This window comes from Platichthys flesus, chromosome 20 (assembly GCF_949316205.1).
Source record: "Platichthys flesus chromosome 20, fPlaFle2.1, whole genome shotgun sequence".
Classification (NCBI taxonomy): domain Eukaryota; kingdom Metazoa; phylum Chordata; class Actinopteri; order Pleuronectiformes; family Pleuronectidae; genus Platichthys; species Platichthys flesus.
In genome coordinates, this window is record NC_084964.1 from 20,247,515 (window position 1) to 20,268,190 (window position 20,676).

The 20,676-nt window shown below is 45.1% G+C and overlaps 2 protein-coding genes across 2 annotated transcripts; both read right to left on the minus strand.

Annotated features, from left to right (window-relative positions):
• Positions 1–552: 552 nt before the first annotated feature.
• Positions 553–3,963, minus strand: chmp6b (charged multivesicular body protein 6b). Its single transcript, XM_062414200.1, has 8 exons — positions 3,765–3,963; positions 3,065–3,174; positions 2,674–2,761; positions 2,511–2,597; positions 2,351–2,416; positions 2,107–2,187; positions 1,936–2,008; positions 553–1,810 (listed from the first exon to the last, which is right to left on the minus strand). Exons 1-8 carry the CDS (start codon positions 3,825–3,827, stop codon positions 1,761–1,763), a joined length of 618 nt encoding a protein of 205 aa, XP_062270184.1. The 5' UTR covers positions 3,828–3,963; the 3' UTR covers positions 553–1,760.
• Positions 3,964–5,116: 1,153 nt separating this feature from the next.
• On the minus strand, positions 5,117–20,592 carry abca5 (ATP-binding cassette, sub-family A (ABC1), member 5). The gene is made up of 38 exons (XM_062414201.1): positions 20,471–20,592; positions 19,168–19,334; positions 17,875–18,061; positions 17,559–17,732; positions 17,045–17,142; positions 16,592–16,818; positions 16,354–16,495; positions 16,066–16,254; positions 15,645–15,792; positions 15,333–15,510; positions 14,698–14,756; positions 14,224–14,510; positions 13,988–14,107; positions 13,754–13,892; positions 13,570–13,660; positions 13,208–13,347; positions 12,947–13,066; positions 12,640–12,844; positions 12,342–12,508; positions 11,925–12,052; positions 11,681–11,818; positions 11,474–11,587; positions 10,623–10,793; positions 10,427–10,540; positions 10,130–10,267; positions 9,798–9,866; positions 9,609–9,700; positions 9,346–9,469; positions 9,085–9,202; positions 8,911–9,002; positions 8,642–8,817; positions 8,466–8,541; positions 8,151–8,245; positions 7,866–7,985; positions 7,638–7,790; positions 7,452–7,531; positions 7,308–7,363; positions 5,117–7,219 (listed from the first exon to the last, which is right to left on the minus strand). The coding sequence occupies exons 2-38, from the start codon at positions 19,270–19,272 to the stop codon at positions 7,085–7,087; spliced, it is 4,965 nt and encodes a 1,654-aa protein (XP_062270185.1). The 5' UTR covers positions 19,273–19,334; positions 20,471–20,592; the 3' UTR covers positions 5,117–7,084.
• Positions 20,593–20,676: the final 84 nt, after the last annotated feature.

Genomic DNA, 20,676 nt, shown 5'->3' on the forward strand with positions numbered 1-20,676 from the left:
ACGTCAGGGAGAGAAGCAGAGAAGTGACTGAACAGAACTTCATTCATTCCTCTTGACTTGTAATGATTCTAATATTTGTTCATTTGATAATTAGGGACCAACACCAGAAAACCTCATCTAGTCCAGCCCTTTTGTCGGGTTTCATCATCTATTTATGAATTTATTTTATACAGTTTATCTTTAACGATGATAGAAAAGGTTTTTTTTATTGAACCTTAACTTTCTTTTATTGACTTTTCTGTGATGATTGGTTCGGTGCGTTTAAGTCTCTAAATCTGAAAGTTCAACTCATTTTTAAATCTTCTGTCTTGTTGATCACATGTAAAGTTCGACTTGTATTTGAAAGCTTCTATAATTAATGTTTAGGTTCCTCCTCAGTTAACTTCACAACTTTACAACCTTCTGTAAAGAACCAGTTCAAGTGTGGGAGTTGTCTTGTGATGTAGAAGGTATTTTTCCTGCAGTGGAGACGAGCATGTCACAAACTTCACCTGCATCAGATTCGTGTCTCCTGCTGCCCCCCTGTGGTCAGTCCCGGTAAAACAACACAAGTTGTGACAATAAAAACTCAACTTTATTGAAAAAGAATTTACAGAAACTAATTTAAAGCAAAGCTGATGATGTCATCAGTGTTTTCTGTCTGACATGAAGTGATTTACAGATGAACTGGATCTTCAGAGAAACACAAGCTTTATGATTCTGTGATTTAAACATGTGTAACTTATGTTCCACTCAGTGAAACTCAGAAAAATTTTTGTGTGTTGATGACACTTAAGATCCAGGTTTTGTGAACATGTTGAAGATCAACATCCTGTTGTGAAACCTTCAGATGATGTGATGAGCGAAGTTCAGCGGAAACAGGTCAGAGGCTTTGCTGTGAAACTAAAGCAAAAGTTTCAACTTTAAGTTTCAGGGTTAAATGTTTGAAAAGAGCTCGAGGTCAGGACGACTGATGAAGAGGAGGAAGAGGAGGAGGAGCAGGTCTGAACAGAGCTCAGTAGTCTATATAGAAACAAAACTCCTGGGGCTGTCGAGTATTTAAAATGTTCCGAATCTCATTTTCAGATTTTAAAAACAATCTTTATAGACGGAGAACTAACGTTATTCTGGTCAATGAAAACAGTGATAAGCTGCATCATCATGAAACCAATTGACTTATGTAATATTCGTTCCTGATTTGCTTCCGAACTCGTGTATTTTCTGAGCTGAAGTTTGAAATACAGTTTTTCTTTTCATCTGGATTCTGAGACGTCTCCTGCTGAATATTTCTTCATTGGAAAGTGGAACCGATGAAAAACTGAATCGTGTTATTCAGAACAACTCAGACTTTGTGTCTGGAGAGAGATTCTTGTTGCTACAGTTTTTTAATTAAGATCCTTGAGTGTCACAAAGGAAATGACTGAATCATTACAGACTAATTAACACTGATGGGGGGGGGGGAAATCACACATATTAAAGGTAAGTTATGGAAATGATTTAGTGGAGAAGAACATGAATCAGAGGTTAGAGTTAATCGTCTAATGTCATCAGGAGGAAAATCAGCGTTTGTCAAAGTTTCTGAAAACCCAGTCGTGATGCGTTCAAGTGTCGTCCTGCAGCAGAGGACAAACAGCCACCGGAGGAGTTGGAGGAAGATCAGTGTCTGGAAGCCGCTGCCCCTTTCTGACGGAGCAGTGAGGGAGCGAGGCTTCCTGCTAAATGTTTGTTTCCTGTGGGACTGGAGTGTTGTAGAGAACCAGCAGCTGGAGGTCGGCGTGCTCTCATGCGGCGAGCAGCTCTCGCGCTGGTTTCTTTCTGGGACGTTCTCGCTCTGAAAGAAAAACAGGGTCAGGTTCACAGGACCGAGGTTTAAGAACTAGACGTCTGAAGGAAAGACCTCATGACACCAGCAACACAAACACAGCTCTGAGGGGATTTGAGACGGAGAGAACGAACCTGGTTTCTCCTCCTCCTCCTCTGGAACGTCTGGCAGCTCGTCTGAAGGAACCTCGGGAAGATCCACGTCTCCCTGAAGGTTTAAGAAACAGATGAGACAGAGGACGACACTGAGGCGCAGCTTCACACACACACACACACACACACACACACACAGACACACACACACACCTGAGTAATGGCCTCCAGCTCAGCGAGAACAGCGTCTTCATCCTCCTGTGTGAACGAGCCGGCCAACATCTCGTCGATTTGCTGCAGGAGAACAAACACTCTCAGTTAAGATCCTCGAGGAAAGAGAATTATATGTGATTCTCCATCATTATTATCAGTTTCACTTTCTATGAATATGGTCTCATGAAGCTGAGGGTAAATAAACAGACTGGCTCTCTACAGCCGAGGTGTTTGTGGGACTCACCCTTTGGTAATCGATGGAATCTTGAGTTTCATCCATGATCCGTTCCACTTCCTCAATCGACATCACCTGCAGTGAAGAAGACATTTGACCGGATCCCATCAATAACCAGTGATTCCCACCATGTGACTGTAACTGTATAGAGTACAACTTCACCACCGACCTCGTGCATCTTCTTCAGACACTCGTTTCCGACCTTCAAGCCGTCGAGCACCTTCTGCTCGATCTGGGCGAACTCCAAGTCTTGAACCTGGGAGGAGCAGGAGAAGGAGGAGTGTTAGTGGAGCGGCTGCAGGTCGAGTCCCTGCGGCGCTCCGCTCACTCACCAGTCGCTCCAGGTTGCTGATCTGATTCTCCGTCTTGTCCAGCAGTTTGTCCTGGTAGCGCTTCTTCTTCAGCAGGAGGAGAGCTTTGCTGTTTTCACACAAACGAAAGGAGCATTAGACTCACAGCAAGTAAAGATTATAAACAAAGATAAGAAATGTAGAAACACAGAAAAGATTCATCTGAAAGATAGAATATTATGGTTTAACGACAATAATCTGGACGGCTGTGAGTCAGGTTCCTCAGCGTGGAACCAACAGATCGATTCACTGATTTAAAATCAGTCTGTTTGTTTCCTGCCCTGATCTCAGCCTCTGGAGGAGTTTTGCTCCTCACACACACAAGTTGTGTGTAACAGCTGCTCCTGTGTTCTCCTGCTGTTTCCACACTCACTCTTTCCTCCCATCCTTCAGCAGCTGCTTGGCCAGAGCTCGCTCCTTCTCCAGCTGCAGGTGGATCCTCTTCTGGTACTGACGCAGTTTATCTCTCTGCTGCTTCAGTTGCTGCAGGGCACAGAGATCAAAGGATCAGGATCAAGGGAAACATCTGCTCACAAGCAAGAAATGTCACATTCACATTTCTGATATGATTTAATACATATTATTAATAATTAACCAGCAGCTTCCTCCTGAGCAGCTTTACTCTGGTGTAACTACAGTGGATCAGATGCTCTGACAGAACTTCATCAGTAAAACATTAATATGAACTTTTAAACCTACACACGACAACAATATTCAAACATGTCAATGAAATAACAAGAGTAAGACTTCAAATAGGATCTTTAGTTCCACTCGGCACAGAAACATCTGATCTCCACTGTAATGACGGTTTTTAATTGGTAATTCATAAGTAGTGTTTCCTGTGACTATGGTTGCAGAGGCAGGTTTTATAGGAGATAATAAAGTTTATACAAAGTTGTTATTACACAGAAAGTTGCGCCGAACAGAAGAGAACTTATTTACTGAGTGTGAAGTGTGGACGTTGTGTAGTTTAAAGTTTGTGTTGGTAGTTTGTGCAGAGCAGAGAAGTTAAAACGACACATTTCCTAACGCAGTTTGACAGCTAGCCGATGCTAATGCTAACCCTGACTCACCAGAATCGCCTTGTCTTGCTCCGTCACGCGCGTCACTTTCTTTTTCCCGAAGATGTTTCCCATCGTGACGACGCATCACAGTTCGATTCCGAAGCGAAGTCCGAGCTCAGGGGCCACGATCCGTCAGACCAGCTCTGAGAGGCTCGAGTGAGACGAGTACCAGCGACGCGGCTCCACCATTACTCTGTCAGAGGCCACACCCACGACCGGAAGTACGGAACCAGCCACAGAGGTCGTTAATAACAGCTTCACAGATTTAATTTATTACATTTAAATCAAGTTGAAACTTTAAATCAACGACGCCTGGATTTTATTTCATTTACACGTCAATTTAGTTTTAATTAAATACCCATGGGTCCACTACTCACTGCTGCCCTCATGAGGCGACAAGAGTGAGCACTTTCAGAATAATTCCCTGAAACGGAAGTAATCACTCTGATCATTAGTCAAAATGTTTCCTTCCGGATTTGTGTTCATTATTTGTATTTACTTTTGTCTTCAGTGAAAGATTTAAAACGACCTTTGGTCTCTTGAATAAATTCCAAGTTATTTCATATTTATTTGATTTTATACACAAACGATTTTATTTGTAGCAATTTTTCATTTATAAAACTCGAGGGCAGTAAATCCCCCCCCCCCCCCCCATGTATATGAAACAGCGGAGGACTGTTGATAACTTTTAATGCTCCTAGATATTATGTACTATTTCCAGTATTAGTTTAATCTATTTCTCTGTATTTCATTCATTTACAGTAAAATATTTATCATATTTATTTCAGCTTTATTACATATTGATTTAGTTTGCTCGCTGTATTTTGAAAGACTTTGGTGGAAGTGTAAATAACCTGTTACATCTGCATTAACGCGAACTTTACTGAGGTGCAGCAGTTTCACCTTGTGTCCCCTAGGGGGCAGTGCACGTCTGAAATTAGCATCACCTCAGAACCAACATGAAGTACACAGTGATGTAGTTACACCATGTGGCCACCCGGAGGCAGCACAGGGACAAAACCACGCAGGGACGTTAAGCCTAATATAATAGCATAGTTGCACTTCCGTTTAAGAATTTCAAAATAAAACAATCTCTTCTTAAACGTTAAATAATGTTGTTCTCATATAAATAGACTGAATTAACATGTTGTGAAATGTCAAATATAAATAAAAACACTTTGCAGGCAGAATTGTATAAATTAATAAAGCTGCAGGTGTTAGTTCAGTGTTCAACACGTAAAATCACAGTGAAACCGTTTATATTTCCTTCTTCCATTATATTTATAATGTGCTAAAAATTAAGCACAACAACTTGTCAATACTTCCATCTTCATTATGTCCATCAAACAAAAGACAAATAATCTGGATCAACATTTATTCATGAAAAGGTCAAATACAATAATGACGAGTGTCCCTTCAGACGTGAGGGAAACACAGCACACAGCTCAATCACAGTATTTCAAAAATAAAATCAGTGCACACATCATCTTACAAAGATTGCATAATAGAAAGAACGGTTATAAAATTTCCCAGAAATAGTTCAACACAACCAACACCAGGAAAAAAAACCACGTAACCGGCTCCACCTCCAGCGCCGCAGAGAGTTTAGTAATCTGAATGAAGTGTGAAGCTTTAGTTGAGTTTCTTCTTTAGATGGAGACATGAGACTGAAACTGATCCACACAACATTCACATGAATGTTTAATATGACAACATGATTCTTCATGGAGAGAACAAAGATTAAACATATGTTTGTGTGTAAATATATGTGAGGCCAGTGTTTCACTTCAACCCTTTTTAATGTGCAAAAAGTAAACACGTCAAATAAAGTCTCACATTTAAAATGGACAAATTACACACAACTGCAAATATCAACGCTTTACTTGGTCTTTAGTTAATGTAGGATTTCTGTAGTGTGTCTGTGGTGTGTCTGTAGAATGTAGTATGTTCATAGTGTGTCTGTGGTGTGTCTGTAGACTGTAGTATGTTCATAGTGTGTCATATTAATAATAACAATCATCACCCCCTGGTAAATGATGACTCATCAGATAAAAGCCTGTGAGACGAACTTCCTGACACGTTGAAAAACCTTCAGAAGTCGAATCTGAGTCCGACACCTGACGGAGAATAAACTCAAGTCCCATGTTTTAAAAAATATCCATAAATCAAATAGAAATCGTTCACTTGACATTAAAATAAAAGCTTGAGCGTCTCGAGTTCTCAAACTTTACTTTGAACCGATCATCGCAACAGACCTCAAAGTGCTGAGTCACCGAACTGATGCTTCAAAATAAAAGTGTCTAAGATTCCCGTCACCTCGTCGTCCTCTCGCCATCAGAAAATTACAATTCATGGGTTTGCTAACCCTAACCAGCTTGTATAAAGACTAAGACTCTGCAGCTACACACAGTAAAGACACAAAACAGAAAACACACACTCATACACACAGAACAGGCTAGATAGTTAATACACTGCTGCCTGATTCAAAGTGAAACAGCAGCTCCAAAGAGCCCAGTGACAACAACCCCCCCCCCCCCCCCCATCACGTACATTCAAAATCTGTTTTATCAAAAAATCCTCTAAAAACCTGCCGAGAGACGAACAACGTTTCAACAAGCTCCGCCCCTCAACAAGAGAATCAGATCTTCAGCCTCGGAAATGAAAACGTGTTGTGACTCGTTCTCTCTGGACTCTGCAGGACGAGCGACTCCTCTCCAGTGTTTCAACTCCTTCAATTCACTGACCCACATCATATCAAACTAGTAACGCACATGCTACCGACACTAAACAACCAAAGCACTTCTCAGTGTGTGTGTGCGAGGTGTGAAGAGTGTGTGGTTCAGACAAGTGCTGCTTTGGTACAATTGTGGAAGGATCCCTGTTAGTGCTTCAGAACTGTTTCACAAACACAACACACAAAACATCTGAGGAGACACACACTCACCGCAACGCCTCCGACAGACGAGACCGGACGGAGAGGGTTACAAAGCATATTCATATATTATATAGATATTTTTCCATTGACTGACTCCCTGTGAAGATAAAAACCCCGCCAGGAGGAGGAGGAGGAGGAGGTGTCAGGTCGGCGTGTCGAGGAAGAACCCCCCCCCGCCCCTCGGTCAGTGCGACTCAGGAAACCAGTGGACGAGGGTTACACACATGCTCACCTCAGACCCACAGGAAGAAGCCGTGACAGCCCAGAGCTCAAAGACACACACAGCCCCGGTGCCGAGCCCCCACCAGCTCTGTCCCCTTCCATCGGGGCGGGGGGGCGTGAGGCTCTGAGGCCCGAGGCAGGACGGGGTCGTGAGTCCTGGTCAGCAGCCGGCTCACAGCTGGTGCACGATGCTGTCCGTGTGATTGGCTGAGACGTCCTGACGGAGACGCTGCCACTGGAAGGTGGTGGAGAGCGAGCCCACCTCCTCCTCCTCGTTCTCCTGCTCCTTGGCAAACTCCATAAACACCTGGAGGACGAAGAACCCGAGGAAGAGGAGAAGAGTCAGGTCGCACATTTAGAAAGATTAAATAAAGTTGATTCAATAAACCAGTTACCTGCTCTAAGGTCGACTGGGAGAAGTTGTATTCCTCAAAGTTGAACATTTGCTTTGCTGAAGAGAAAAGACATTGAATGAGTTAGAAGTTACAGTGTGTGTGTGTTTGTGTGTGTGTGTGTGTGTGTGTGTGGCAGTGACTCACCGCTCTCTAACTGGGAGAAAGACTTGGCCAGTGACGTGACGTCCTCTGTGGGGATCTTATAAACCATCAGAGTAGCAAAGCTGCACAGGAAGTCAACAACCAATAGAAGTAAGTGTGTGTGATTTTACACTCAGTTATGAACAAGTGACACAAACTGGGTTCAGCTCCAAGTGAGAACTTTCTCACCTCTCCTGTCGGGCGGCGTGAGGGAAGATCCGGAGAATCTCTTTGTGCAGCAGCGCCACCTGCTGGAGCCCCGTCAGCTCCTCCCGGAGCTTCACCTCCAAACTGTAACCTCGACCGTATTTCCCTTTCAGATGTTGGATGGAGCCGATGCATCTGGAAACAAAGGAACATGAAGCTTCACTTTCTGAACGTCTCGTCCCGTTCCACCACAAAGCTGCGAGCACGAACCTCAGCTGCCCTGACACCATGATGGCCACGCGGTCGCACACGGCCTCCGCCTCCTCCATGTAGTGTGTGGTGAGCACGGCTCCTCGCTGCCGGTTCTTGAACGCAGCTCGGATCGCTCTCCTGCACAACAGAGACACGTGGAGTGAAACAATGAAATCATCTCTACCGAGGTCATTACACTGGAAAAGTAAGACGTGAATATTGTGGTTGGGACAAGAACTGAAATTCAGCCCCGGACACATTAGAATCTAGAAATACAAAGTCCAGAAGGTTTTAAGGTCTCACCACATGCGCTGTTTGGACTTGGGGTCCATCCCGGCCGACGGCTCATCCAGTAACACGATCTGAGGATTCCCGATCATGCTCAAAGCAAAGCACAACTGGAAACAGACCAGAAACCAGTGGAGGTCAAACAGAAAGAAAGACACAACACGTCTTTAATGTGGTTCACTAGAAACTGTAGGTTGGGTCTAAAGATGTGAAATCCTCAGGTGATAAAAATCTCTGTCTCTATTGTGTTGACACAGTCGGGGGTGAAGGAGTTTCTTCTTTGTGAGAGATGGGAGGATGGACGGGGGGGGGGGGGGGGGGCACCCTCACCTTCCTCTTGAGTCCTGCTGACAGGCTCTTGGCTTGTTTGTTCACGTGGTCCTTCAGTTCCAGAGCGTTCACCACACTGACAACACAACAGACACACAACAACCGTCAGGAACTCTGTGCTCTGGTTCTCATAGTTCACATGAAGAAGAAGTTAGTGGAGCTGGAGGCCGACGTACCGGTTGATGATCCCCGGCACATCCTGTCCTCTCAGGCCCTTGACGGCGGCGTAGATCTCCAGGTGCTCCTGCAGAGTGACCCGGGGCCACAGAGGGTTCACCTGGGGACAGTAGCCCACGTGCTCCAGAGGATTGTCCACGGGACGGAACTCAGTGCTGTAGTCCCCCATCAGCACCTGGACACAGGAAACAGTCCATCAGGTAACCAGTAACTCTGTGACTCTGTGTATTAATATTTCTCTCAGTACTTCACAGTATCTGTTCGGTACCTGGCCGGCGGTTGGGTCGGTGTCCCCGGCCAACATGTGCATGATGGTGCTCTTTCCTGATCCGTTGGGGCCCAGCAGTCCCAGAACCTCCCCTGAAGGAACAAGTGAAGCAGTGATGTTGAAGAACCACTCTGTGTTTTCTATCCCCCCCCCCCCCCTACTCGCCACACAGACCTTTTCGAACGCAGAAGGAAACGTTCTTCGTGGCCAGCTTCCTGGACTTGTTGAGGGAGAAGCCTTCTCTTCTGCCTTTGTACTGTTTCCTCAGGTTACTCACCACCACAGCTGGTTTCTGAGGAGACACAGAAGAGACTCTGAATCAACTCGTCTTCAGTGATTCGTTTATAAATCAACTTGTTCTCAAGCTCACCACCTTTCAGAAGATCAAGATTGAACAGCTTCTTATTCCTCTGAGACAGAAGAAGAGACACTCACCTCCTCACAGGACTGACAGGTGAGAGCCTCCTTCACTCGGGCCTTCTCCATCTGAACGTCCTCGTCCTCGTTCTGACCTTCTTCTGGGTTCTTCTCCACTTTGGGCTTTGACTTGGACGAGATCCTGTGAAGGTTTCAATAAAAACTTCACGTTTGGCTTTGGACAAACAATTAAGCTGTGAAAACCTTTCCTGAGAGCATCAGTGTTTAAAAATAATGTGGCTTCCTGTAACTGGAGCCAGGATCTGAGATCTGCTCATCACCTGCAGTACTGATCGTTCTTCATGGTCCTGCCTCCGTGACGGATCTCCAGCCAGCGCAGCACGAAAAGCAGCAGGATGATGTGGAGATAAGGCTGAGCACAAGGACACACACAGATTCATGGCTGAACGCACACCTGCATTGTGTTATCAAAGTTTTGGCCATGAAATGATAGTAAATGGAAAACTTACAGCTATAACGGCAATGAGCAGGTTCTTCCACAAGAAGTTCTTCTCGTAGAGAAGAGGAAGGAACGTCGACTGTGAAAGGTGAGAAATGGATTGAATCTAAAAGCTCGGGCGCTGGCAGAGGTCTGAACTCTCCTGGGAGCTTTTCTAGTTGTGTTTGTAAAGAGATAGTATTTTACATTTCTACTACACATTAGGATAAAAATGAGAGATCAGCACCAACTCCTGAGAAAAACATCTGGTTCTTAAGCTTAAGCTCCACCAGCGCTCTGGAACTCTGACATGTCTACTGTGACCTCATCCCATGTAGAGAAGTGATGTTGTTGTGCTCCCACCTTGGTGATGCAGTTGAGGCAGCCCATGAGAGGGTACAGAGGGTTGAGGAAGCACAGGATGTTGTGCAGGTTTCTGGTCAGTCCCAGGTTGTCATTCACAAACGACAACTGAACCAACGAGGCTGACACAACACACACCTGAGGCACAAGTCACCCACAAAGAAAACCTGCATGTGACTCCAGTAATAACACTGACCAGCTTCCACAAGAAGAATCACATGATCACAGTGTGTTGGTGAGAATCAGAAACAGAGGCTCATTCTGAATCTCCTCCTCATCATTTCATATGTGTCTCACCATCATGGAGATGACGGAGAAGAAATCCCTGTTGCTCTGGACCCGGGCGAAGCCAAAAGAAAACACATAGGTGACGAGGATCATGGCCGGACCGAAGCCAACGATACACAGGACCTGGAGAGAGGAGAGGAGACGTGACTCCACAGGAAGCTGGTTTCTGTGCCGGTGAGCCGGTGTTCGATGCCACAGTACGAACCACAGCGGTGAGGTTGCTGGAGGTGAGCAGGCTTCCGGTGTGGAAGGAGAAAAGGATGATGCTCATGGAGGACAGGATCAGGTAGTAGAAGGGGATGTCCACCGCTGCCTGGCCGCACCAGTACGCCGATGGGACCAGACCAGAGATTCTCAGAGTTGAGCGACACTTGATCTGAAGAGGACAAAACAGGCAAATGTGAAAAATCGGACAGCTCCTCAACAAGGAGTGTGACTAAGAGAGGAAACAGTCTCCATGTTCATGTTTGAGATGAAAATCTGCATAGTGTTTAATACAGATATTAATAATAACGTCTGTTGATCAGAATCAGGAGGAACCAGGAGTAACAGGACAAACACTTTCTATCTGCTCTACAACCGGGGATTGTGCCGAGCCGACGTCAGCACCAGGAAGAGAAGAACATGGGACTGGACACCGAGTCAACACCGTTCATCTGAACCCAGCTCATTTCTTTTCTGTGTCTCAGCTCACTGCAGAACACGCAGCATGTCTTTGAGCTGGACGGGGATTTAAACCTGTTGTGATACACACTTTGTGATTGGTCGAAGATTTATCTTTGTGTCCAAACGGAATCCAGTGATTTGAGTAATAGAATCTTGAAATGTTGCTCTTATGAATCCTGGTGTGACTGAGCTCTGAGGCACTAACATCTCACTAACAACATACTAACTGGGAGGCTGTGTGAAGACCTTTGTTACACCTTCTCTCTCACCTCATGTTTCCTGCTGGTCTACGTCTCTGACTGCTCAGCAATAGATCAGAGTGGAACATTATCTGACATGTCATTATGTGTCCAGGCTGGGAGGAGCTCTACCAAACAAACTACTGGTTACCTCTCGGTCTCGAGTGTGGTCCATTGCGAAATAGGCAGGCATTCCAGCTGCCAGCATTCCCAGTATGATGGCCTCAATGTACACCAGAGCGTAGGACGCGGCATCAGGGATTTGCTGAGGGACGTGACAGGAGGAAAGTTTTAAATCTTCAAGTGTTACAGGGAAACGGCAAAGATGAGATTTGTCTCCTAGCTGTTAAATCCTCACGTAATCAAACGGCTTGGTCCAGGTTCGGATGGGTCCGGTTCCATTCAGGCCTCGGAGGAGTGCGTTGCTCAGCACGTTGACGGCCATGGGCAGGGAGTGGACTGTGGTGCTGTTGAACGCAACGCTGTATCTGAACCCCTGTTAACAGAGAGAGCATAAAGGGTCGGGGAGGGTTACATGGTGTAAGGGGGGGGTTAGCCCACATGTAATGTCTGACATCAACAGTGAATTCCATTAAAGTGACCTTGCTGGATCCCGTCACGTTGATGGCGGCGCTGTGGGGCGCTGCGGACATGTAGTCACTGTGTTTCATCATTTCCACTTTTATGTTCTGAGACTCAAGGTTGTGGACGAAGTCCGAAATATCAGAGTCTGTTGACAGGAGGAAAACAACACACAGCTAAGTACACAACAACTAGCCTGAGGGGAGTGTAAGAGGGACAGTAGAGAGGTATTCATGTGATCATACAGGATAGAGTGTAATTTAACTGTAGGACATCAGTCAGTATAGCCAATAATATTGATTGATGGGATATTCTACAGATGAATTGTATCAGGGTTTATAAGTTTATATTTTCAGAATACATCATAGACAACCAGCCTCCAAAATATCAGAGATCAGTCTGTTTCCCTCCGGGTCACAGGTCCAGTCTGGACTCACCAGAGGAGTTCTGAACCAGGAGGCTGGTGGTGTATCTCCCAGGCACCTGGTCCTTCTTCACGAGGTAAATGGGAAGAAACTGACGATCTGATGAGTGAACCTGGATGTTCCCGGTGAACAGAGACAGGACCAGCAGGGCAGCAACATACACCAGGAACAAGGCCAGACTGCAAAGGAAGAGTCAACAGGTCAAACCCACACACAGAGATTCCTCATGGTCCTGCAGCAGAGGTCCTCTTCACTGCTACAGACTCTGATTCACTGTCCATCCTCAAACTGGATCTGGTTTCCCACTAACGTGTAAATGAAGGCCTTCCTCTCTCTGTGCATGTTGAGCATGTGCAGCCAGGCCACGGTGCTGAACTGCTGCCGCCACAGAGCGTGACCCGACACCACGTCCGCCTTGTTGTCCGGGAACGTGAGCAGCCGCTGGTCGGTGTCGTCCACGGAGGCGCTGGTGTCACAGTCGTCCTCGGCCGGCTCCCGATTGAACACACTGTAATCTGCACACGTGAAACAAGGACACTGGTAAATACTTGTATTCATACATTTGGGTTTTATTAATATTCATCACTGCTTCTCTACACACACACACACTCACTCACCAGCTTGGTCCACTTCAGACTCCGCCTCCAGACGAAGGAAAACATCCTCCAGTGTGGTCATGGAAACCCCATAGTTGATGATTCCCAGTTTGGGTCGAGAGTCGAGCTCAGAAAACAAACCTATAAACAAACACATCAGTTGTTAGTTGGTGCAGGTTCAGAGCTGTCAGTCAAAACCAGGTTTCCTGTGTTGACTTTAAAGTGTTTTCTCTGAAACTTGGGATTTCACTCCACTGGTATTTCTGTGTCGTGGGATTTGACCTGAAAACGTGTCCATGCTCTCAAAGGGAAGCGTGAAGGTCAACTCTGCCTCATGCTGCTGGGACAACTTCGCCTTGGGAACGTTCTGCTTGACCAATGACGTGATGTTTTCAGCTTCACATCCCTCGTTGACCGACATCCTGTGACAGGGGGAAGACATATTAATAATTAAAGCTCAAACAAAAGAATCTATATATTCAATCAGTTATAAAAAAATATGTTTTCACACGACAACAACTTATTTTTCCTATTGCATGATATGTAGAAATATATAAGAGTATCTGTAAAACGGTTCATCGAAGGGCCATTCACGTTTCAAACATGCAGAGACTCAACCAGCTCCACCAGGAGGATCTACATGCCTGAGATGATATCCAACACCACACTTGATCTTGAGATACATGGAGGAGCCCACACACTTCAGTTGACCCTGAGAGATCACAGCTTTGCGATCTGGAGAAAAAAGAAACAGCATCTGTGTTGAACCGTAACAACAGACGAGTGACAGTGGGAGAGTCTTCGTTATGTGACAGAACAAGTTCTCACCAGCGAGAATGTCTGCCTCGTCCATGTAGTGAGTGCTCAGGACCGTGACTCTGCCAGCTCGCCGGTTCTTCAGCAGCGACCACACCTGGTGTCTGGAGCACGGGTCCATGCCGGCTGTGGGCTCATCCAGGAGCAGGATCTGACAAACAAAGGAAGATCATGAGGCAAACACCTCCCAGCTGATGGAGGCAGAGAACTGAGACATGGAACGTGTCCACTTCCAGCTTCAGGTACCTTGGGATCTCCGAGGATGGCGATGCCCACAGACATCTTCCTCTTTTGGCCTCCACTCAGATTCTTGGCCTGAGCAGTCATGATCTTCTCCAAGTCCAGATCCTTCAGGACTTTGTTAACCTATCAAACAGAAAAAAATATACACCAACGATGAACAACCTGATGTTGAAGACTCATTATTACCAAACATAAGACAGAGGATCTTCTCTCAGTGAACTGGTCTCCCATCACATCACCTCTGCGTCAATGTCTGCAGGTCGGATCCCTTTGATGGCGGCGAATATCCGGAGGTGCTCCTCCACCGTCAGAACGTCGAAGATGATGTTGAACTGGGGGCAGATTCCCACCAGCTGCTTCATCTCGGACCCATCGGCGATCTCTGCGACCGGCGAGCCGTAGATGGTGGCCGAGCCATCGGTGGGGGGGCAGATACCACACAGGATGTTCATGAGAGTGGACTTTCCAGCCCCGCTGTGTCCCAGCAGAGCCGTGATCTGGCCCTCATAGATGTCAAAGGTCAAACCTGGGGAGGGGATGTAAAGAAGGAGAAGATGAAATCAATCTAGAAATATAAGCTGCTGTAAGGATCTGATGTAATGAGGTAAATTAGATTCCACATGCTTCACTATCTGAACCATTTGATTAATCTAAAGAAGAGTCACATCAAGGGCTGTTCTGAGCTGAGCTGGTGAAAAGGAAAGTGTTCTCACCTCTCAGGGCCTCCACCACGTTGTCCTTCTCTTTATACACTTTATGGATATTATTGATTCTGCCGGACATTGATCAAGCAAAAACAAAGCAGAACTTAGAGTTAGAGTCAATAGAAGCTGTCACGTTACAGGCAGATGTCACAGCCTCCGTCTTCAGCCAGTGGAGTCTGGCAACATCTCCATCTTTAACTGAGCTCAACTCTGTGTCTTCATTAAGGGACTGCATCCTCGGAAAGCTGCATTTCAAAACCTGCTGAGTCACAGCGTCGCACCTTGATGGCTCCATGAAACACATCCTCCACAGGCATTTTTATTATTATCATATTATTACGATAGTGACAATCGCCCCCTTTGAAGGATGCAGCCACCGAATTGAGACAGAGCAACAGAATTCTTCCTGGAAACATTTAAAGCCTTAATTGTTGTCAGGTGTAAATATGATCGTGTTAATCCTGTGTCTTTTAGATTGTTATTTCATAACAACTTTGATAAACCTGGATTACAAGTAGCCTGGTGCTACAATATCATTTATGACTTTTGATAAAACTGTAGTAACCATGGAGAAGTGTAACAAGCTGCATTTCTCAGACTGTAAATAGAAAATGTAACTTCAATGCAGCTATGCAGGTTTTTACCGAATGGCTTCTTTCCCTCTGAACTCAGGTGAAATGGGCTCGACCGACTCGTCCACACCAGGAGCGCCGTTCACCTCCGCGTCGTAAACCGAGCTCACCTCAACGTAGCGCTTTGTGCGTTTGGACCAATAGGACGGTTTCAGGAAGTACAACAGGGACCTCCTCATTCCATACTCACCTGCATAGCACACAACATGTAAGTATGACACATGATAATAGTATTCAAACAATGATAAGACAAAGTGATCCCTCAGGTAAACTGAAGCCCACCAGTATTAGAGCAAACTTAGTATTCAATGAGTGTGTAGTTACCAGGCAGAACCTGGTCCAGGTAAACAGCCAGCAGAAGATAGAGGACGCAGTCCAGAACCAGCATGATCAGAGGCACGTACAGAGGATGAGGCCCGTTGGTCAAGGACCCAAACACAGCTCCGTCTCCCTGAGCCTCCAGGTAAACCACCTGACATTCAACACACACATGCACATCAGACCATGTTACTCTGTCTTCACACTGCAAACACTGTCTACCAATACATGTCATCAACAAGCTAATCTAAGAGGAAGAAAAGTTAACATATGATATGGACCCTGGTGAAAGCTGGAGGTCACAGTTAGGGAAATAACATCAGCAAGCCAGAACCATTTATATTCATGGAGAAGATACATTATCGCACAACTCTAACACCAAGAAATCAAGGAATGCAGAGTGGATGTGATTGAGAGTTTGTGTCACCTGTGCGATGCCAATTGAAAAGGCGCTGGGGGAGAGCAGGCAGAAGAGCCACACCAGTGGCTGAGGGAAGTCACTCATCAGCACGGTGAAGAGCGACAGGCAGCCGAACACCACCGTCAGCATGGAGCCCACTGTGCTGGCAAACTTAGGCTTCTTAAATAATGGAGTCAGCATGAAGGAGAAAAAGATCTGTTGGATGGAAGAGAGGATGAGAGGAATGGAAAAGGCTGATGGAGGAGAATCAGGATCTATCTCTTCAACAGAATGCAGGTAATCAGCTGTACTTACAGAGGATATTCCATAGAGGAAGATGAGGCCGAAAACAACTAAGAAGTCACTGTTAGGGAACAGCGCCGTGTACGTAGCGATGATGGACATCAGGAAGGCCATCGTGGTCACCAGAGCAGCGTACAGGAGGCCCCATGACAGCCTGTAGCCCCCCCAACAACAAACAGGTTCAAAGTGATCAGTTTCTGACGCTCACGTGTGGAACAGAGAGACTGAATCTCTCCTTTAGATGTTTTACCAGAAGGCTGTGTTGTAGAGTCCCATCATGGTCATGGTGTCTTTGAGCCGTTGCTCCTTCTCAGCTGCCACATTGACGATGAGGAAGGTGACGAAGGGTGTGAAGGCCAGGACCAGGTATATGGAGATGAGGGCGTGGGGGAACTTCTGCACCTCCACAGAACCCGGTTGCCCCATCATGACCACATTCAGGTCCATCTCACTCCGCACGGCCCGCTTCGTCTGCATCTGTAAACAGAAACCAGATGATCCTCTGGTGAATCTATGGAAGGTCAGCGACTAATTATCATTATCAATGATTTTCCATTAAATTAGGAATCATTAAATCTTTAAAATATTAATGAGAAAAAGGATAAAGGAATCAGCGAGGGTCTTGTGTCATTGCTTCATGCACACAGAACATCCCCCTCTTTAAGGTCCAGTGGGTTAACAGAACATCTCCTGCATGTCTCACCTGGATGATGGCTGCATCGATCAGAGACTGGAGGCGGATGAAGCCCGAGTACCAGTAATTAGCTGCTCTGCAGTTCACGGAGCTGGTGAAACAGTTTGCTAGAAGAGGAAAAGCACACACACACACACACAATGATATGTCAGATATTTTCAGCTCTTGCAGTTGTATCTTTCTTTGCGTTCCTTTTTTTGTTTAAATAAGGTCGTTCCAATATGTTCCTGTGTTCCATCCCTCAGGAACAATCAATATCAGCCAAATGATTTCCCACTGATTAGAAACCATTTGGTTCCAGTCTGGTTTTTGGATTAGTGACGTAAGAACATTCTTAGACTTTTAGTCTTTCCAGCTTTGTCTAAATGTTGAACTGAAATTCTGACCCAGTTTGAGATTGTGCATCTGTTGAGCTGTTCTTCACCCGTTAGCTCAGGGTATTCACAGCTTCCCTCATCAAAGGTCTGATTCTCTCTCTGGTAGGTTCCCACAACAGGTAAATAAAAGAGAGTCACAATTTTACCAATAGATTCTGTGTAGTCGCTGGGCAGAGGCAGCTGGTTGTACGGGAAGCGCAGTCTGTAAGATGTGGCCGAGCTGTCCATGAACACCACACCAACGTAGCTGGAAGGCTCGTACAGGCTGGCGTTCTCCAGGTCCTCCTCGCTAGCAAACATCTCCAGATTATTCTGCAAGACTGAACACACAAGGAGGAGGATAAGCATCACAAACTTCACCTGTCCTCCAGCCTGATCGATATAGATCGAGTGATTGGATCACAGGTTTGTCTTCTACTGCAGATGTTAACTTTAAGACCAAGATGTGTCTCAGACACGTACGCATCTGATGGGCCACCTCCTCCATGATGTGGGTTGTGATGTTGGTGATTGGTGTGTAGCCCAGGCCCTTGAAGAAGTGGTCCTCCCGCTCCAGCTCCATGGTGCTGATGCCTCCATAGTAAACGTGAGGGTTGAGGATACTGATGAATATCAGCAGCCCCAAGAGTAGTAAAGGTAAAATCAATTCCTGCACAGAAAACATAAAATGGACCAGATGATGAGAAAACCACACAGGATTTGCTGTAATTCATCATGGTAATACAAATTTGATACTAGGTCAGTAATACATACTTTAAACATTTTTTTTTTCTAGTGCAAACTAATGCTCTATTCAGGGGCTATACCGAATAGATCAGACCTCGTAAAACAGATGACAGGAGACATTTGTCTTTCCTTCAAACCATAAAGATAAAGCTACAACTTGACCTTAAGCAACACAGCAAATTGAAGCAATAAACTGGGACTCATTGCCTTGAGATCTAGATTGTGTATTGTAAAACACGTTCTGGGTGTATGCAAAACTAAACTCTCACTCAACACTTTGCCTCCAAGGCAAATGAGGTGAAATCCACAAAGTGGAGTTTGAAGGACATGTGTTTAAGTGGGGATTCAGTAACCAGTAACAAACATGAAGTACAGGAGGTATTATTCAAACTGTAGTTCAGCAAATCCCTGGACTTTGCTACAGTTCTTTATGGAAGGTTTCTCTGTGCTACTTCTCAATCCTACTGTTGATACACAGAGACATTACAAATGCATCAGTGCAACTTGAACCAAATGAATAATGCATGGCCAAGAGAGAATTTAAAAAGGGAAAGAGGAAACATTATTGTTTATTTAATAAAATGGACATTAAGATTGCATTGTAGTTTGTTAATACACTGGAGCAGTCACATGTTTACTGACGCTCAGCAAACAAACTCACGACAGCACAACCACACCAAGTGTTTTAACAGTGGGAGAGGTTCCACTGGAATAACCACAGAGAGCTTTCTCAGAGATCTAGACAGAATGTGGACCATGCCAGTGTGTGTCACATGTATGTAGTTGTCAGTTCTAAAAGTTTAAACTGTCATAATAATAATAATAAAAGTACACAAAAATTGTATGTAGTGAAGATATTCAAGTCTGTTAATTGAATAATTTAGATTATCTATATTAAGTTCTCATTTTACATGACATCATGCATGATACCGGCTCCGATTTCAATCTAATTGTGAAACATAAAGACTAAAGTCGCACAATGAGCTGAGCAGAACAAGCTCTCACACCAGCCTGCTGAAAAGTAAGCACCTGAAGACTCTGCTGTTTGGTCCTCCACTTGATGAGCAGGTTCTTGTAGAGAAGACTTCTTGTTTGGTGCCAGACTCCAGCATCTCTTCTGTACATGGGCTGCATACTTCCAGCACGCCTCACCTGAATGACGTGTGGACGAGAACTCTGCCTAAGGCGGGCCTCAGCTGGAAGTCAAAGACACGCCAGGGGAAATGAAGACAACACGTGTGGGTTGATAAACAGCTCAATTGACAGGAAACTTATCTGCAATATGATGAACATGATTTAGGTTTGTCTTCATCACCTGGTTCAAGCATCTCAACTATTATAGTATGAGGGTAGACTGAATGTGTTGGGCTCTCTCAGATAAAACAAGATAAGTGAATATATCAACTTGGGCTGTGAACAATTATAAATAGTAATTTTACACCGTTTACTAAAATGTTATAAACAAATACTTGACAAAGAAAATAATTAGAATTATCATTACTATTATATATAATAATAATATTATAGTCACTGTGCTCTCTTCTGAGTGTTATTCTTGTCTTACAGACTTATAGTTGCAGTCCTCTAGTGTATGTCCATTAGTATTATAATAACATAAATGCCATATTCCTACGTTTCTACAGTAATGTGACCCTGGGGAGCTTCATGTAAACACCAAAGTAAAAGCAGAACAAGTTCACAGATGAGTGTGACTTAGAAAACCTACTTAGTCCGTTGGATGCATGAGTTCAGTCTCTTGATTTAAATTAATTAATATCCATTAATCTGCATAATCTGGATGTTGACACCTGCTATTAACAAATAGATTGAACAGCTCAGGAAGGAAACAGGCTGCAGCGTTTCCCATTAAGACCAGTGGAGCATCCATGAGTTCAGAGCAGCTCCCAGTGATGTGATGCTGAGCTCACAACGGTGACCACTGCACTTACACCATGTTGCAGGTTCGTTAACTTGTCTTTAGTGAACGCGATGCTAACCTAGCCTAGCTGTCAGGTTGTGGCAGGTTGTCATGAACACAAAGCTGACGTTAGCCGAGGCTAACCCGCTGCGTGGTTTGTGTTGAACCGGCTCTTTGAATTAAAACCTCTTTGTGTCGCTTTGTTGTGACGTCGGCTCTGAACGAGAAAAAGCGTTTTCAGCTAAAAAGACGCAAAATGAGCCGCAGGGAAATCAGAAGCTAGTTTCCCTGCAGCTGACGCGCTGCCCCCCCCTCTGCGCATCAGGAACCAAGCTAGCAGCCTACAGCAACATGGGCCAGTATCCCCCAGAAAATACACATGCACAGAGAAAAGTGGATATTTCATATACTCACGGAATTAAAACATTAATACATATCCTTCAGGCACGTGTGACTCATCAGTCTCATCTTCAAATGTGGTTTAAAGTCTCGTGAACCTCCAGAATCGATTTGTTTCTAACAGCTACTTCCTGCTGTCAAACACCTGCTTCGGTGTTTCACGGCAGTGGGCCTCTATTATATAGCAATAGACCGCCCCTCTGGTTGAAGCTGGTCATTAC